Genomic DNA, 18,650 nt, shown 5'->3' on the forward strand with positions numbered 1-18,650 from the left:
CTAAATCAACTGAGATTCTTCAAATCAAGTAGTCTGGGGTGGGTTTCTGTGTGTGTCTGTTTGTTTGTTTGTTTGTCTGTTAATTAGTTTTTGTCAGTTAGTTTACAAAAACGGATAAGATTGAAATAAGGGGAATCATAAAGAGCTGATGAGAGAGGGTGAAACCTGAGGTGGAGTTGTTCGTAAACAAGTTTCAACTCTTGGTTTTTAGTTGCATCATTGTACACAGAGCAATGCAACAGGCGACGGCATGGCAGGCTGTAAACTTTACAATCCGAGACTCAGAATGACAAAAGTAACTGTGACAGATCAAAGAAGGGTCTTAGAAACAGCATGCACTCTCCATGATACACTGGGATTTTATACTTTAACTATGAGCATGAGAACACGCGCTTCTACTTTCTGTGTAAAAAAACTTTTCACGTCACAGGTGAAAAAGAAAGGCACTAAAACATCTTTGTGGTGAAACATACTCATGCAGGCTGATATAGGAGTTAAATGTGGTGCTGAATCATGAAAATCTTCAGACTGAACAGCCAAATCTGATTTGGCTGACAAAATTCAGAGTCGGGTACAATCTGTAATATTTAAATAACCTAAATATTTTTAATTTTTTACAAATAAATCCACATTAGCAGGAAATTGTGTCTGCATTGAATTGGTTTCAAATTGTTAATCTGTTCTTTTGTAAATGACATGACAGAGAGAGCGTCTTTTCTTGGTCACTGCTGGACATTTTTGGGATGATGGAAGCGTTTTATTATTTTTTATTTGCAGCCAAGGATCTGTTCCTTTACAGCTTCAGCACACCTTGCTGTCAGCTTTGCCAGTCTTCTCTCTGCTGCTCTACCTGCCCTGTTTTCTCTGTTGCAAGCAGGTTTCATCACATTCTTGGGCTTCACCGCCTCGCTGCAGTTTTTTCTTACAATTAGTCTCCTTTTGAGCGCATACTGTGCTTGTTGAAGGTCTTTAGAGGACAAATTTACTCTCAGTCGAAAAGCGGAAAGGATTAATCGTTTTACAGAAAATTAATCCGCAAATATTTTGAGAATCTGCTTTATTTTTTCATAATTTTACAGCAAAGTTTCCTAATATTCGCTGGTTAAAGCTTCCCAAATGTGATGATGTGCTGCTCTTCTTTGTGATATCTTATTGTAAACTTGATATTTTGAGGCTCTTTGTTGAATAAAACAATCACTGTCGTCTTTGAGGAATCATAGTGGGCATCTTTTTATTATTTTCTGACATTTTATTTGATTAATCAATTCATTTAAAAAAATGTTTTGGCTGAATATCAATACTGAAAATAATCTTAAATTGTATTGTTCAGGTTTTTTGATGTGCGTTTGTATGAGATAATTATCCATTTTCAGTGTAGTTACTTTTATTTTCTAACTCAGTGGTTCTCAAACTTTTTCTGACGTGCCCCCCTTCAGAAGCTGAATAACATTCATACCCCGCCACCCCCAACACCCCTTTAGATAATTACATTCTTCAAGTTATACAGTATATATGAATGTGGCTCCAGTGCTGCAGAGTTCTGACTCTCTGGGACTCATTTCAAGTTTCAGAGTTCTTTCCTCTCTTTCAGTATTATGGGTGATTACTGTCATCGACCACACGAGTCCCAACTGTAGACACACATGCTTGGTCACGCCTGAGGTTGACCTCACATTGAACTTTGCCCGTCTCACTTCATCCTAACTTTACTCTCAAGTCTGTCCTTTGTTTGTCAAGCTCACTACGTGCCGTCTTCCAAAAATCTGACGGGTTCGGAGTTGGCTTTTCATCTCGGTAGAACCTCATGTCAGACAGATTTCCCCCTGATGGTTGAGATGCCTCTTGATTTGCATGGCTCTCCTTTGATCCCGGACTCTTTTAGCTCGTCTGTCTGAGCTGGCAAACTCTCCGTACACAGTCATATCAGAGTTTATACACACGGTCTCTGGCAGGAGGCAAATCCCTCTGCTGCTTTTGTCTCCCCACAACAGACTTCAGTGGCCTAATGATTCTCTCCATCCTCACAGTGAATGTTAGAGGGCAGATTATCTGTGTGTAAAATGAATCTCTCTGCTGCCAAACACACCCATTTCTGAGTCTTTATCTGTCAGAATAACAACTTCACTCGCTTTCTGACATTTGTAAGGGGATTATTTCCTTTTACTCATACTATAATACTCTTAAAATTTATGGCATTTTGCACCCACATTTTTTTTCCATGTTCATTCTAAATTTAATGGATATAAACAATTAAGGCAACATTGTTAGAAATGTTTTTTATTTGCAAATAGGCAAGGTTGCCTTAAAGGACCAGTGTGTAAGATTTAGTGGCATCCAGCAGCAAGCGTTCAGATTGCAGATCATATAAAACTTTGAGAATTTATAAGAACTCAAAAATACAGAACGATTAAAAAATAATACAAGTCGGTTTTCAGCAAGTAGGACAGCAGTTTTTTGGCTTCAGTGAAAATATTGTTTTTGAAAGGTTTAATGTCAAGAAAATATGGATTGAAGCAGAATAATTCACAAGGTAAAAACATGTTGAGAATTTTGGAAAGGATTACTTTGATCTTTTTTCAATAAATTTTAACTTTAACTAATGCTACAAATTTGAGCTGCAATTACAACAACAATTAGCCAAACAAAAGACAATTAGATAATCAATTAATTGTTTCAGTCATTCTTCAAGCAAAAATGTGAAATATGTACTGATTCCAACTTCTTAAATGTGAGGATTTGCTGTTGTTCTTTGTCATTTATAACAGTAAATGAAAAGTCTTTGAGTTTGGAAACGTTGGTTGGACAAAATAAGCAATTTGAAGACGTCACTTGGAAAGCCCTGGGAAACTGTGATGAGCATTTACCACAATTTTTGACATTTTAGAATCGATTCATTGTATAAATAATTGATTAATCAACAATGAAAATAATTATTAATTGCAAATAGTATATTAATAATATGAGGGTAGGCTAATTTTTATCTTCAACCATGCAGAAATACCAGGGATAAACACAATAAATAGATATGGAAAAAAGGTGAGCAGCATTTGGATGTTGATTTAGATTTTGAATGTCAACATTATGAATGAAGCCCTACGTTTCAGACACTAAACAATAATCAGTGAATCAAGAAAATAATGTTACATCAGTAATTATTAAGACCGCAACTCTCTTTTGAATTTAATAGGTTTTGGATTAATTGATACTTTTTCTTTCTTTTATTTTTGTACAAGGAAACAGAAGAACTATATTTGTCTTCCTTTCTGTCATGGCCTTGCAGAAATGATGATGTGTGTTTTGAGACTAACTTGTTTTTGCTTTTTATCTTCAGTTCATCGCAGAGTTCGACCTGCGCTCAGTCCAGTATGAGGTCAAGTCCCCTCGCTGCCATGAGATGCGTCTTGCTGCTCCGCCTCATGACTGCATCCGCTTCAACTTCCGGTGCGACCGCGAAGCTGAGGAGTGGGCCACGGTGGTGATGTCATCACTAAGAGAGGCACACAGAGGTCAGTTTTACAACTACTTTCTTTATTTCTGCACCTGCTTTATTTATGACGACTTTGGTTTTATTTTTTAAGCCTTTCACTGGTAGGACAGCTGAAGTGAGGACAGGAAAGTGGGGAGAGACAGTGGGGAAGATGACATGCAGCAAAGGGCCGGAGGCTGTAAACGAGCCCACGGCTTTGACAACATAATACAGATTGTTTTTATTTTAGTTTTATAGCAGCATTTTATGTATGCAAATGTATTTATATTTTGTCACAAGTGTTTCATAACCACATTTAGAGATCAATGCAATATTAGCCAACATATCAATATCAGATTTTTTTTTTACTCCATATTATCATTATCAGCACTGGCCCCAGAAATTCAGTACTGGTTGGGCCCTAAAAGCAACGCGGCATGCCATCTGTGGCTCTTGGTGAAAAAAAAAAAACTGTGAAAAGTTTAAAAAGTCACCACTTTTCACCTGCAAGTAAAGAAAAAAATGTAAGGACAAATTGCAGGACAAATAAAGAAATCAGGTGTATTTTACGTGAAGCTCTTTAGGCTATTCATCACTGTCTATTAAATAATTTTTTTGTAAATGCACAGTCGTGGCCAGTTTTTAAAGTAAAATGACATGTACTGTTGATGAACCAGGGCTGATGTGGACAAAAACCAAGAGCTAAAAGACTAAAAAGAGTTATTAAAAGGGTTTGTGCAAAGTCTTGAAATGACTAATTCTAACCATTGTGTTTTCAAGATTAGAAATAAAGTTGAATTTGAATATAATCCTTGAAAAATGCTTGATTTTCATCATGGTGTTTTATCTACAAATTTAGTAATGAACAATAAATCTTTAAATGATCTTTTGAAATGAAACAATCCTGTTGTCAGCTAGACAAGTCCCCTGTTTATCTCTTACACTTGAAACTAGTGAGCATTAAATAATCTTAATCAAAACAGCTGGTAAAATAAACAAAGTGACAATATACATCGGTTGCTGTGGGTATAAAGGAATTTGCAATTGCAATGTCCAGTGACAACTTTGATGTGATGATAAAGGCGTCTTTGGTGAAGGTACTTTGAAAGTGCTTGAATTTTATTCTTAATAAGCTGTATTAACCCTGCACTACTGACTATCCTAATAGGAGAAAAAAGCAAAAAAAAAAAACACACACACACAACATGTCATCTGTGGCCCCAGGCGAAGAAGGAAATAAATGAGACTTTAAGATAAGACTTTTTCCTTCCATCACAGTAAAAACTGGATGGACAAGTTGGCAACCTCAGATGTAAAATAAAGTCCTTCAGACTTTCAAAGTAGAAAATAAACTGTGGGTGCTCTAAAATCAGGAGCTAAAAAGGAGAAAAAAGAGCTAGTGAGTGGCTGTAAAGTCTCCTTTGGTCAGATACAATTGCTAAAAGAATCTTTCAAAGTAGATTCTTGGATATTTATTAAGGAATTATTAGTTTAAGTGTAAAGTCTCTAAAGTCATTAACGCATAAGGAAATGTCTGTCTTTGACCTGAATACAACTGAGAAATGAAAACTGTTTTCTTTATCAGCTAAGTACAACCAGAATACATACTGATATCAGTTGCTTTTGGCACGTGTTGACAACCACGTGTTTGAAGCACTTTTGTGACACAGGTTCTTGTTTCTCCTCTGACAGTTGCAAATATTAACACATGTGAATCAGATGGCAGACACACCAACACAGCAACAGCAGCAGCAGCAGCTATGGAGCAGTGGAGCTCAGCCTCGCTGCCGCTCACCGGTGGGTTTCTTTTCTCTGTTGTTTACCCTCGTGTGTTTTCCCTTTCTTCTTACTTGAAACGCGCTCTAAAAATGTCACTTTTGATTGCCACCTCCTTTGTTTTCAGAGGAGCTATGCTTGGAGCTCGCCAGGGCGATTGAAGCTGGTGACACGCAAGCCGCTTCGCAGCACGCATCCGCTCTGGCTCGGCAAAAAGCAGCGCTGACGATTCAGCTATCTGAAAAGAACTACGCAGACGGAGAGATCAGGTGAGGAATGAAAAGTGCTGAGGGTTTGTTCAGGGTTGCTGTGACTGATTCGACTTCCAGGTTTTCGCAACTCATGGTGCCATGTTTGTTTTGCAGTTTATCTGTGGTGGTGGAGGACGTTTCATCATCCTGCTGCGTCACAGTGAAAGTATTTCCTTATATGACTGTGGCTGCGCTCAAGCAACAGGTCAGAAAAATATCAATTAAACAATAATTAAATGCCAAAAAAAAGTTGAGATACTGTAAAACAGAATGTAATTATCTGCAAACCCTTTTTTAACTTGTATTCATTTGAATACAGTACAAAGACAAGATGTTTAATGCTCAAACCGATAAACTTTATTGTTTTTTTGTAAATATACACTCATGCTCGATTTTATACTTGCAGCATGTTCCAAAAAGTTGAGACAGGGCAACAAAAGACTGTGAAAGTTGTTGAATGTTCAAAAAAACACCTGTTTGGAGCAGTACCATGATTGGACATTAAAGGGGCGTCCTCGAAAGGCTCTGTCGTTCACAAGCAAGGATGTGGCGAGGGTCACCACTTTAAAAAAACAGTTGAAGAACAATATTTCTAAACACAAAACCACCAGGAATTTAGGGATTTCACCATCTACAAACCATAGTGTTATTAAAAGACTGAGACAATCCAAAGAAATCTCTGCATGTAAGGGACAAGGCCGAAAACCAAAACTGAACACCTGTGACCTTTGACCTCTCAAGTGGCACTGCATTAAAAATCCACATAACTGTATAAAGGATTTTACATGGGCTCAGGAACACTTTGGAAAACAGATGTCAGTAAACACAGTTTGTCGCTGCACCTGCAAGTGCAAGTTAAGACACTACCGAGGCCACATGTCAACAACATCAACAATCGCCACTTTGTCTGGTCCCAAGCTCCTCTCAGATGGACTGATGCAAATTAGAAAAGTGTGCTGTGGTCTGATGAGTCCACATTCCAGGTTGATTTTTGGAAATCATGGATGTCACGCTGCCTGGGCTAAAGAGGAAAAGTACCATTGTTTCCAGCCTTAACTTCAAAAGCCAGAATCTGTGATGGTACTGGGGTGTGTTAGTGCCCATGGAATCAGTGGGCAGCTGTCTCATCTGTGAAGGCCCCATTGATGCTAAAAGGTACTAACATCTTTTTCAGAGATGTCCCTGCTTATTTCAAGAAGACAATAACAAGACACATTCTGCATGTGCTACAACAACGTGGCTTTGTAGTAAAAGAGTCAAGGTATTAGACCTGTCTCCCACTGAAAATGTGTGGTGTATTATCAAGCTCAAAATACAATATCAGAGACCCTGGACTCAGTTTGAACATTAAATAGCTTGTCTTTGTACTGTTTACAGTTGAACACGAGTCAAAAAGTTTTTGCAAATCATTGCATTCTATTTTTATTTTGTTTTACACGACATGCCACCTCTTTGGAATTAGGGTTTGTCGGTTTTTATTTGCTAACTCTCACCGCTCTCATTCTTCAGGTGTTTCTTGAATATGGTTTCCATCCTCGAGTGCAGCGCTGGGTGATCGGTCAGTGTTTGTGCACCGAGCCGAGGTCACTGGCCTCCTACGGGGTGCAGAAGGACGGCGATACAGCTTATCTTTACCTGATCTCTGCCCGGCAAGCCCGCATCACCCGCCAGCTGTTCCAGCAGGACCTGGAGAGCGCCCTCCTCGCCCCACCTCTCCCACCAGGAAACGGCCCCACCTCCCAAGACTGGAGGGGTTACAGCACGCTGCCCTCGAGGCTACCCAACAACAACCAGGGTGAGTTCAACAAATGTACCTGTTCTGCAACTGACTGATGTTAAACCTAGAAATATGAGGTTAAAGTGCTGCCGTCTAGCTTTAATGGTATATTTTAAGGACAGTGACCTTGAATATACCCCCAAAAGCAAGCTGACAAACAAGCGAGATGTGAGGCCCAGCAGAACATGTCCAGAGTGGATATAAGTATAAGAACAGCATCCAAACTTTTAATAAGATTGTTTAATTTTGGAGGCCCCTGTAGCCAAAATCGGTAGTGTTTCCACCGCCATAATCACAAAATATTACTTAAAATTATAAGTAAATAATAATTTAAAAATCTCCTGCATCTTTTTAACTGCCTAACATAGGACTCGCTGTAACTTCGCCTGGGAACTTATGAATGCATCGGATTACAAGGAGAATCAGACTCAGTGGCCGGTGTATAAGAGCTGTACCTCTACAGTGAACCAAACTACAAGTTTTGTCAGTGGTTCATAAATTGTGAGGTGTGGAAAATATGCACAGAATTGGCATCAGCTAATTTCTGGTAGAATATACAAGTCTTGTAGATTAGCGTCACTCACCAGCTAAGAAAAAAAAATTCAAACATTCATTTACCATTTGGCTGGTGGGCAAGAAAGTTGATGCTGTACCCTGCTTCCTGCATAACACATTTGAATAAAACTTTAATCTTTAGAGTCATTGTTTGATTTCAAATTCGGTGCACTGAAGTACAACAGAAACACCAGACAAAACATGTCCAAATATTTTCTAATTCTTTTATTATTTAATCAGTTCAGTTCAAACATTCTAACCAGAGAAGGCACACAGCTCTATAAATTTGTTTTTTGTTGTTTTTCTCAACTTCAGGGAGCACGAGTGGAGGAAGCGACAGATCGGGTGACATCAAAGATGTCCTCGACATTGAGCATCTGCAGCTGAATGATCACACCAACAAAGCCAGTAAAACACAGGTATGTTAGCAGTCGATACTACAGGTAAAACAGAAGACACAATGAGAGTAAAGTTTAAGTCTTGGTCTTAGAAGGAATTTAACTTTTGCTCCTACATAGGGCTGCGCTTACTGATTACTTTTTATATACAACTGAGCACTGGAGGGCAAGGAAAATAATTTTAATGATTTACAGACTGTACCAACATGTGTTATGCAAATCAACATATTTCTGTAATTGATGATTTTACAATATCTGTAATTTCATTATGTACTGAAACAGCTTAAAGGTTCCCCTGTGGAGTTTATGACCTCTAGTAGCACAATAGAGCAGAGTGTGTTTGTGATCGCAGTCCTGTTGATGGGCTCACAATATTTCCATTATAGTCAGCAACATGCCAAGAAATGTAGCAAAGCTCCAGTAAAGGGAAGGAAAAGGAATGCTACCAAGCAGACAAACACTGATGTAAATATTGTAGGTGCTTCCTCTCCAAATGGAGGGAACATTCATTAGGTGTCAAGGATGCATAAAATCGGTCTTATGCATAAATTGTAAGGTAAAAGTTTAAAATGCTGTTGTATAATTAGCCAAATGATTCCTTTGTTCTGTGTGAACTCTTTTTCTCTCAGCAGACAGAATGGGCTTGTCCTTTATGCACTTTCATCAACAAGCCGTCACGTCCAGGCTGCGAAATCTGTGCAACAGCCCGACCTGACACACACATCCAGCAGGTACAGCCTAAATATCTGACAGGTACCACTTTCATACAATTCTTTCTAACATTTTCCATCAGTGACAGTCTACTTTTCTCTGTCTCACACAGGAGAGAGGAAGGCGAGAGGATCGAGGAGAGTCTGGTCTGAGCAGCAGCTGACTGCCCATCATCGCTGTCTGGTCGCCATGTTTCACTCACTCACACACACATGCACACACACACCACTTACATGTTGACAGAATACTCACACAAAGACTGTCAAGTGCACTGAGAGTCCTCTGACAGCTGTCCGGCTGCTGAAGACGTTTGAAGCACTGTAGCATGACACAGAGCGGCTCAGGCCGAGGCTCAGACGATGAACTGCAGACAGAGAGCGTCGGCTTTGACCGTTTGTATGGACATGACCATGACATCCATCGAAATTTGGCCTGACCTCTTTGTTATTTATTTTCCAGGGTGTGTGCAAACAACACAGACGGCCTAATATTTATTTTAGGTGAGAGAGACATGATGCATGTTCTTTGCAGCTGGAGACGAGGGGACTTTCAGTTTCTGCCGACTGTGAAATGAGAGGAGAGGCGAAGCCTTGTGCAATGCCCTGTTCTGTTCGTTAATGTGTCTTTTGCTGGTGCCAAAATCATGTTGGAACTTAGCCATGGCTGAGAAGACGAGACGGTGTGTTTACAGGGTTGTCAAGTGCTTTTATTTTTTTATAACATTGTATTAAGTGTATTATTTTTAACAAGATGCATTGAGTAATTGTACATTTCAGCAGTTGACCTAATTTTACTCAATTTCCTCTGAGCTGTGACAGCAATGGAATGATTTGTTTTCAGTACATAATACTGTAAAAACATGCATTAGCTGAATAAACATAACGGAACTAAACAAATCCTGTTTATCTAGTGATTTACTCTCCTCGATGGACAAATCGTATTTATATGCGCAGTTTAAAGGGCTACTTCACGGATAATACGCCAGAAATTCTGTTTACTTGTCAGTCTAGCACAAGATTGGATTTTGCATGGAGATTTCATTTATTTAGTAGAAAGCCTGCATTATAATTACGTCTGTGAAACTTAAATATGGAGTGTTTGAGGAGGAAAGTAAATTCATTGCATCTGTAAAACCAAGGGAGAGACGCTTATATTTTTAGGCACTGGACCAACAGGCCACAAAGCCCCCAGATTTGGTTAGCAAAGTACATTTTAGGTGGTCCAAAATGTAAACTTGTGTGAAAATACAGAGAATGCGATTTAATGCAACTAAACCCAGCCTTTCTTAACTGTGACACTTGAGTTTTCCCACAAACTGTGTTTTCTGAAGACACTGTTTTCAGTGAAAAAACAAGCTAATCTTAACCTGAATTATTTTCAGATTCAAAACATGAGAGCTTAACTTTTTCAGTCTTTTAATTTGGTATTTATAAATATGAAATAAACATTTCAAAGAACCTTATCAAAACAAGTATAAAAATACTGGATGAAGCGATGGCTTGTTCAATAGATGCAGATGTACAGACATATTAAAGAGAGCAGCCTACTGACCGAAATGGTTGTTTCTTCCATTTCAATAGTTGTTTCCTCCATCACCATCCTGCTTAAACAAAAGAGCTTAAAAAAACAGTGCAGTAATTTTCTTCATGTACCGCAAACAAAGAAAATCACAAAGAAATCCTTAAATTCTTTTAAAAGCAACCATGACATTTACAGTTGAAAAGATTAACCCCTCTTCCACGTAATTATTTGTGTGATGTACAGTATAAAATAGTCCATTCTGCTTAGTTTATCAAGAAAACCTGATGTTTTAAGAGTGAAATACTTGAAGTTGATCTTGAATCAACAAAATGTCCAGAAAAAGGGAGTTACTGCATTCTTTCCAAGCCACTATAAATATTAATCTTCTTTTCCAGACTTTCCAGTGGATTTAACTGTCATTCACATTCCCCACAGTGAAGACCAACCTGAGAACCCCTCAGAGGATTTTCTTCAGTAGTCCTACAGTATGTGACTGGCGTTTACTTCCAGAAGAGGATGTTCCAGAAAAGCAGCCAGCAGGGATACACCAGCAGGGCTATGAGCGGGTAAACCAGAGAGCCGTACAGGAAGTGGTCGAGGATGCCCTGCGAGATGACCGACAGGTAGAGCAACCAACCATCCTGGAAGCTGACAGGCACCTCCTGCAGTTCTTGGAAGAAAAAGACAGAAAAGAGGAGCGTGCACGCCGGGCTGAGGATGACCAGGATGAAGGCTGATAGAACCCTGAGAGGAGAGGAAGAAAAAAAATTATGTTTTACTTCCATTTGCCTACCAGATACAGAGCTACAATGTTCAAAGAGTGTGTGCGGGTGTATTACTTTGGTACGTGAGGTGTGACGAATGCGGCCACAGGCACCAGGGTGAGAGCCAGGATGAAGCCCAGGGAGAAGTTGATGAGGGCCGTGCAGCCCAGCAGCACAGCCAGGTACAGCACAGCGACCAGCTTCAGCACCCTCCAGCCCTGCTCCGTCCCCTCGCCTGACAGGAGCCTACAACAAACAGCAGGACAAACAGCTCACTCTCCTGCATCACAACACTCTTTCCTACCATCTCAGCAAGTTTTGTTCTTCCTGGTCTTGCTCACTGCTGTGCACGTTGTTGTCATTTTCAGCTGGTTAGAAGAGGGACCAAGTGATCCAGGCAGAAACGTTAAAATGCAAGACAAAAAAAATGCTACAAAGGAGAAAAGTCTACACACTGTTAGGATCCAAATATATTTTTTAAATTGTCTTTTATAGACAGGTTTCAGGCCCGAGAAAGGTCTTTCTGCAGATTGAAATGTTGCCTTTTAAAAACATAAAAAAAAGAGGCCCAAAATAAATGTGTGCAGACTTTTCTCAATAAGGGTCAATAAGGATTTGAGCTTGTGTCACGTTCAGGAATAACATAAAATAAGCTTAGAAATAAGCCTGTGGTTGTTCATCACCCTTTAGAAAACTAAGAAAAAGAATTTCATGTTTGTCTGAATAAAATGTGTGAATATCAACAATGAGGTCACACAGATTCAAGGCTAAAAATCCTACTTATGTGTGTGTGCTTGAGTGCTCAACCATCGTACAGTGTGGAAACTTTTATGCTTTTAATTCGTTCCCTGATGTTCACAAAAGCAGTTTTTCTTCAGATTCATTGTGTAACCTCAATGTTGGTATAATTGATGTATTAATAATTAAAAGGACCAGTGTGTAGGATTAAGTGGCATCTAGCAGTGAGTTAACAGATCGCAAAAACTGCATGTCACAGAATCTATAGTGGCCACAAAACATACTAAAAACATGAAAGGCCGAATCTAGAGTAGTGCAGCAAAAAAAAAAAAGAAATTAAAAAAGTGAGCTCAGAGCTCAAAGTGACGTATCCAAATTGCTTCTTTTGTCCAACAGTCTAAAACACAAAGACTCTTCATTTATTATCATAAATGACAGAGAAAAAGAGAATTCCCTTACATTTAAGAGGCTGGAACCAGCAAATGGTTGACATTTTTGCTGGAAAAATGACTGAAACAATTAATTAATTATAAAAATTTTCTTTTGAATGATCGACAGATTTATCAACTTATCAAGCCAGTGTTTGGTTTGTCTGTTCTGTGCTATTCCATGGAAGAGGACCTGTGCCTGACTTAAATGGCTTATTCTGAGGTAAAGAAACCACAACAATTCTTATTTTCAGATGATTATACATTAATGTAAATATACGTATGAATATTAGGTTATATTTCTACCATATTCTGCCAATAAATCCCTGTACATCTTACACACTGGACCTTTAATTTTAAAGTCTGGATGAACACTTCTGAGAAAAAGCCATAATAAATGCGGACGATATGGAAGAAATAAGGGGTTCTGTACATTACATTCAGCTAAGAGAGGCAGGTCAGAATTATGTTTCGCTCAACGTGTGCTGCTGTTTTTAAGACCATTAAAATGCGATATTAAAAGTCATGAAAAAAGAAAAAAAATACATATGTAAAAAATGAGAGTATCTACCTTTGTGTGTTATGAGGCAGTGCCAGGCCAGCTGTGTAAACAGCGATGGCTGTCAGGACCACGGCCTCGGTCTCAGACACGGGAAAGTGTTCCAGAGCCATCTCCTGAAAGTGGACTGGCAGCTTGTACAGAGCGACTCCAGTCAGATGGCTGATCACCAGAGGAGTCAACACGGACAGCACGCCTGGACTGGATGACATCTGAGAGGAAGCAGATTAAAGATTAAAGTGGTGATTTAATTGACACAGAAAATGTTCAATTTACTCAAGTTAATTGTTTAATTTCTGTCTCATTTGTCGTCTAACCTGCTCAGTGTCAACAACTCCATCTTCTGTCCTGGGTGGAGGAGTTGCAAGTTGAACCCACAGATCTAAGGCCTGTAGTTTAGTCAAGGGCGAATCAGGCAATCAAGTATGTATCGATAACTGTTAACATGTCTGCAAACATTAATTTACTTTTCTCTGTTATATTTTTAGATTAAATCAAACTTAAAGATAATTGTGAAAGGATACACGTAGTAGCAAGATGACAGCGAGGAGGCCAAAGGCTGGCATGTAGTAACCAATGGAGACAAAGTGAGAGAGGGATGGCATGAGGTAGAAAAAGTAGGACTGGTGGAGACGCTCTAGGAGGTTATTCAGCTTACGATACATTCCTTCCAGGAGCCTAAAAGATTTTCATGAAGACAAATGATAAAAAACAACAAAACCAGTTATTAAGTGTCAGTTCAAGAGGATGAGATCAACAGCACATACGAACTGTTTGGATTGGATTGTTTGGATTATTTGAAGTTGGGTTGCATGAGCTACTTTATATATTAGAGATAGTTTGTGTATTAGCTACAGTTGATAGTGATCGACATGCCCCAACTGGAAAAACAGACTGTCCATAAGTACCTCATACAACCCTAAATCAAATGATCAGAACTTCCCTTTTAAAAACAAAAGTCAGTTTACGCCTGCTCTGACCTGCCAATAGTGGTTGCGTCAGTCTTGTACTGACGGAAACTGTTGATGCCCTTGATGGTTGCAGCCTCAATGTGGTATCGCAGGAAAAGGCCATGATCCCCCCAAGGCCGCCCACTGGCCTGCTTCATCACCATCAGCATCATCGTCTGGACTGAATGGCTGTAGCCTGACACGCTGTCCCAGTCGTTCCTCTGCAGCTGTAAAAACATCCACAGAGAAAAAGCAAGATTCAAAATCATCCTACACCAGGACAGCCTCTGGTTATCTAGTCATTCAGCTCACTACACATACGGTGGAAGTGAACAGGTGTTACATTTCTGCCACGACTCATCATGAGCCCTAACCTTGCCCTGGATGGTGCAGAGGACTCCGATCTTCTGACAAAAGGCATAGAAGAGGTTGGCTAGATCCAGGTTGGGGAGCTGGCCATTGAGGCCCTCCAGTACTAGGTCCATGCTGGTGATGACATCACTGCTAAGCTCAAGGGACAGAGCAGCCTGGATTGAACCCCCACGGCCTTGAAGTGGGGACCAGTCCATACCTACATGCACCATTACAGACGAAGAGTCAGCTGAGGAATGCAGTCTTGTTGGTTTTTTTTAATGAGTTCTGCATGAATGGCATTGGCTATACCACTAATACCATCAGGGATAGTCGTTGATGTGTTTTGTAACTGAGTGAATTCTGGTGAATACCTGTAGTGTTGGTGTGGTGGTAGCCCTCCAACCAGGCCTGCATACCAATCAGATCATGCTCATTGACGAGGAAGATGATGTCCTTGGCCCAATAAATCTGATCTGTTGAGGAACACAGTAGTCATTAACTCAACAAATGCTACTTCACTGTCATTCAAATAGTGGAAGAGAGGGCTCTGGGTTGTGTACTCACTTCTGAAGTACTGTGCCAAGCCGAGCAGCAGCCCCACTGCCTGGTTGTTGTTGTCGCCTGGGGTGCAGGGGGCACTCAGCACCAGGGCTTCAGTCCGTGGCGCTCTGGGGGCCCGGAGGATCCCATAAACATTTGTGCCTTTCACCCTCTGAGAGGAGGGAGGATGGAATAAGAGGAGGAGGAGCCATGGAATATGCATAGAAATTCTATGAAAAAACCTATGAAAAAAGTATCCGTAAAACATTCATTTTAAAAGTATTCAATCACAAGCTTACATATCTCTCTTTGTTTTCATCAGGGAAGGGCAGTGTGCGAGAGAACGTCTGGGTAAACACCTCCAACCCTCGAGCCTGCATGGTCTTCACCAGCCAATCCACTGGCATCCCACTGCAGAGAAACAACTAGTCACATTAGATTGGTGGGATAAGAGCAAATATTATTGGACTTGAGATTTTGTTGAAAAGGTTGAAAAAGACACAGGGAAAATCCTGTCAACTGTGAAAAGACTTAGCACCTTACATTTAACAAATAACTTTGGTTGATTCTAGTCTTAATTAAGTGTTTTTTACTTAGACATCTGTAGTAAACCTGCTCAAAAACTTCAACATTAATTGTGCGTAAAATAGTGCGACAGCTCAGACTGAATAACTAGTGTTGATCAGTGCAGACTCTCAATGCTCTTGCAAACCAATGATGGTCTTTTTTCTTTGTAGCTTTGTAGATTCTTACCCTGCTTTCTTCTTATGAGCTGAAAACTCTCTGCCCGTGGCCAGCGCCCTCTCCCCTGCTGGAAAGCGCTCCTCCACCATGGTGGACCCCATGGCATTCTCTGACATGTATGTCCGCAGAGTGAACGGCTCAAATGCCAACCCCATGAACCAGGCGAAACCCGCCATGTAGCAGACCACACTAAGACGGAGGGATGGAATAAAAATGACAGTAGTTAAAGCACAGGTGCACATAAATGGTGTTGAGATAAAGAGGTTTTTAACGAGGTCACTAGTGCATTTGAAAAATCAGGCACAGTAATCTTGACATGACTAAAACTCACCAAATTGGGGCATTGAGGCGGGTTAACAGGCTGATCAAAGCCCGTCTTCTGTTTGGGTCGGACAGCAGTCCCATTTTGTTGTCCGGGGCAACGTAACAAAGCCTGGATACACTGGACCCTGAAGGCAGCACACGGTCAAACACACTGTAATTGAATCTATCAACTATACAGTTGAAATACGTGATTGCAGGTCAGTTATTACCAACACAGACAACCACAAACTGAATATCATGAGTTTTATCTTGACGGCTGCAGTGTCCATATGCAGGTGATTACATAGGTTTCCATTCAGTTGAGGAATCGTTTTCTGCCACCCATTGTCATAGCATTTATTGACAGCTGCGGTTAGCTTGCCGCTAGCTAACTTTGCTAGCCGGCTGGCTGCTTTGCGAGCAGGTAAAATGATTTAAACCGCTGTACTCTTTGAAGGTGATAATTAGTAACAATAACGTGGTTCATTCTTGAATGTTTCACATAATATGTACGAAGACATACCTTTCTCCAGTGTGCAGCTGGTCACATCCACCTGCAGAGGTGGGGCTTTTTCACAACAGCCGTTAAATGTTTCTCATTTCCTTGTTCCTTCGGGAACATTCAAGCGGCGGACCAACTTCCGGTCAAGCCAAGCGGAATGGGATAAGATAAAATAAAATAAAATCTATTTGAAAAATACAAAATGACAGCATAAAAAATGATGAAAAATGAAAATAAGTAAGAAAATACTCTCAAAACTTAATTTTTCCATGGATATAATTTAACTGTGATACTATTCATTTTTATTCCAAGATTATAATATTACCCTCCCTCAGTGATTCAAAATCAAACTACTTATTTTCTGTGTGTATTTATGGTAAAATTGAGCTTTTTAAACTCATCTTAAGTATCTATCAATTCAAATCCATTTTGTTCACAAAATTAATTTTAACCCTCTATGGTACCATGTTGCCATCAGGCAACAAACCCATTTTTGCCCTGTCACATCTCCACAATGCATCCCTTTAAATGATGCGATACTTTAAAAAAGAGGTAAAACCATAGGGAACCATTAACAATGCTTTAAGTTGTCACATGACCTCCAGGAAGCGATTTTGAAACCCTTCTTGGTGGGCTTTTTCTAAGGAGACAGCTCTGCTATCTTGCTGCAAAAAAAGACTCTCAAAAAGTTATTTTTTGTCCCTTTTCCACCTGGAAAAAATGTCTTCACACTAATAGGTGAGTAAACTTTAAGTTTTGATAGTTTCATGCAACTTATTTACTAATTTAATAGTGGATACGTGTTAAAATGCAGCTGTTGCCCTGAGGCAACAACGTGCCATCATGGAAAGTTGCAATGTTGCCTGCAACAGTGAACCATTATGGAATCACTATAGCAAACACAACACTGACCACTGGCCTATTTGGGTGGAGAAAAAGGGCAGATGCAGATACCCTGGATGTAAGGGTATAGTGAAATCACAGTGCACAAAATGTGTCACCTGCCTGTGCTTCACTCCTGAAAAAAACTGCTTCATGGAGTTCCATAAGCACTGAGCAGCAACACCACAAGTGATGGCAACACATGTCAGGAAAGACACAGGGGACTGACACAAAACATGCACTGAAATGAAGCAGTGATGATCAAACACTGGAATTTGTTGTTTTTGTTTTTCAAATGTTTATGGTAATGGTTATCTTTGTTGATTTAAGTAGTTTAAAGTTTTATACTTTACACATTTATTTCAATGGGTTGTTCCTAAATGGTACAATGTTGCCTACAGGCAACATTTAGCCAAGAAACTTTTTAAATTCTTTTTAAAATTCTTTTTAATTTAAAATTTAAAATGAATTGTGAATTGTTGATGTTATTGAATATTTTTGCATATGTTTATGAAATAAACAATGTTCAAATTGGAAAAGGAACGTTCTTTTTCACTTATGCACCATTATGGTACAATGTTGCCTACAGGCAACAAACCCCAAAAATTTGCAAAAATAAAAATAAAAATAAAATTTCTTCAGATTATGTTTATTTAGTCTATTTTGAGACATAAAAACACATTTCCCTCACTGGCATCATAATGTGTACCATAGAGGGATATGACCATACATGCATACATACATACATATGACCATACATACATACATACATACATACATACTTATGACCATACATGCATACATATGACCATACATACATACATACATACATACATACATACATACATATGACCATACATACATATGACAATGCATACATTCATATGACCATACATACATACACACATACATACATACATATGGTCATACATATGACCATACATACATACATATGAGAATACATACATACATATGACCATGCATACATAAATATGAGCATACATACATACATATGACCATGCATACATAAATATGAGCATACATACATACATATGACCATGCATACATACATATGAGCATACATACAGTACATACATACATACATATGACCATACATACATATGACCATGCATACATTCATATGACCATACATACATACACACATACATACATACATATGGTCATACATATGACCATACATACATACATACATACATATGAGAATACATACATACATATGACCATGCATACATAAATATGAGCATACATACATACATATGACCATGCATACATACATATGAGCATACATACAGTACATACATACATACATATGACCATTAATACATACATACATACATACATATATATGACCATACATACATACATACATACATACATACATATATATATAAATTCTTTTTATAATTCTTT

General features: G+C 39.2%; 3 protein-coding genes across 4 annotated transcripts in view; 1 reads left to right on the forward strand and 2 right to left on the reverse strand.

The window, feature by feature from the left end:
• Nucleotides 1-3,465, reverse strand: part of LOC146317727 (alanine aminotransferase 2) — a 15,704-nt gene extending 12,239 nt beyond the window's left edge. The window contains exon 1 of the mRNA XM_084731825.1: nucleotides 3,325-3,465. The gene's annotated coding sequence lies outside the window, so the exon portion shown is untranslated. The remainder of the gene's footprint in view (nucleotides 1-3,324) is intronic.
• sharpin (SHANK-associated RH domain interacting protein) overlaps nucleotides 1-9,830 on the forward strand; it is a 13,448-nt gene extending 3,618 nt beyond the window's left edge. Inside the window, exons 2-9 of one of the 2 annotated variants that reach the window (XM_084731828.1) lie at nucleotides 3,332-3,506; nucleotides 5,159-5,263; nucleotides 5,370-5,511; nucleotides 5,608-5,698; nucleotides 7,003-7,288; nucleotides 8,141-8,244; nucleotides 8,856-8,954; nucleotides 9,047-9,830. In XM_084731828.1, the coding sequence (XP_084587954.1) occupies nucleotides 3,332-3,506; nucleotides 5,159-5,263; nucleotides 5,370-5,511; nucleotides 5,608-5,698; nucleotides 7,003-7,288; nucleotides 8,141-8,244; nucleotides 8,856-8,954; nucleotides 9,047-9,097 (1,053 nt within the window). In that variant the 3' untranslated portion in view covers nucleotides 9,098-9,830. Of the gene's footprint in view, nucleotides 1-3,331; nucleotides 3,507-5,158; nucleotides 5,264-5,369; nucleotides 5,512-5,607; nucleotides 5,699-7,002; nucleotides 7,289-8,140; nucleotides 8,245-8,852; nucleotides 8,955-9,046 lie in introns of both variants that reach the window. The other variant, XM_084731827.1, reaches the window with a different exon arrangement.
• A 502-nt stretch (nucleotides 9,831-10,332) lies between these two features.
• gpaa1 (glycosylphosphatidylinositol anchor attachment 1) lies at nucleotides 10,333-15,981 on the reverse strand. The gene is made up of 12 exons (XM_084731831.1): nucleotides 15,864-15,981; nucleotides 15,542-15,721; nucleotides 15,088-15,199; nucleotides 14,813-14,960; nucleotides 14,620-14,721; nucleotides 14,269-14,465; nucleotides 13,925-14,121; nucleotides 13,469-13,622; nucleotides 13,262-13,333; nucleotides 12,957-13,156; nucleotides 11,295-11,465; nucleotides 10,333-11,199 (listed from the first exon to the last, which is right to left on the reverse strand). The coding sequence occupies exons 1-12, from the start codon at nucleotides 15,935-15,937 to the stop codon at nucleotides 10,956-10,958; spliced, it is 1,851 nt and encodes a 616-aa protein (XP_084587957.1). The 5' UTR covers nucleotides 15,938-15,981; the 3' UTR covers nucleotides 10,333-10,955.
• Between the last annotated feature and the right edge of the window lie 2,669 nt (nucleotides 15,982-18,650).

Source organism: Lutjanus erythropterus, chromosome 12 (genome assembly GCF_056507025.1).
Source record: "Lutjanus erythropterus isolate fLutEry1 chromosome 12, fLutEry1.hap2, whole genome shotgun sequence".
In the NCBI taxonomy this organism is placed as follows: Eukaryota; Metazoa; Chordata; class Actinopteri; order Lutjaniformes; family Lutjanidae; genus Lutjanus; species Lutjanus erythropterus.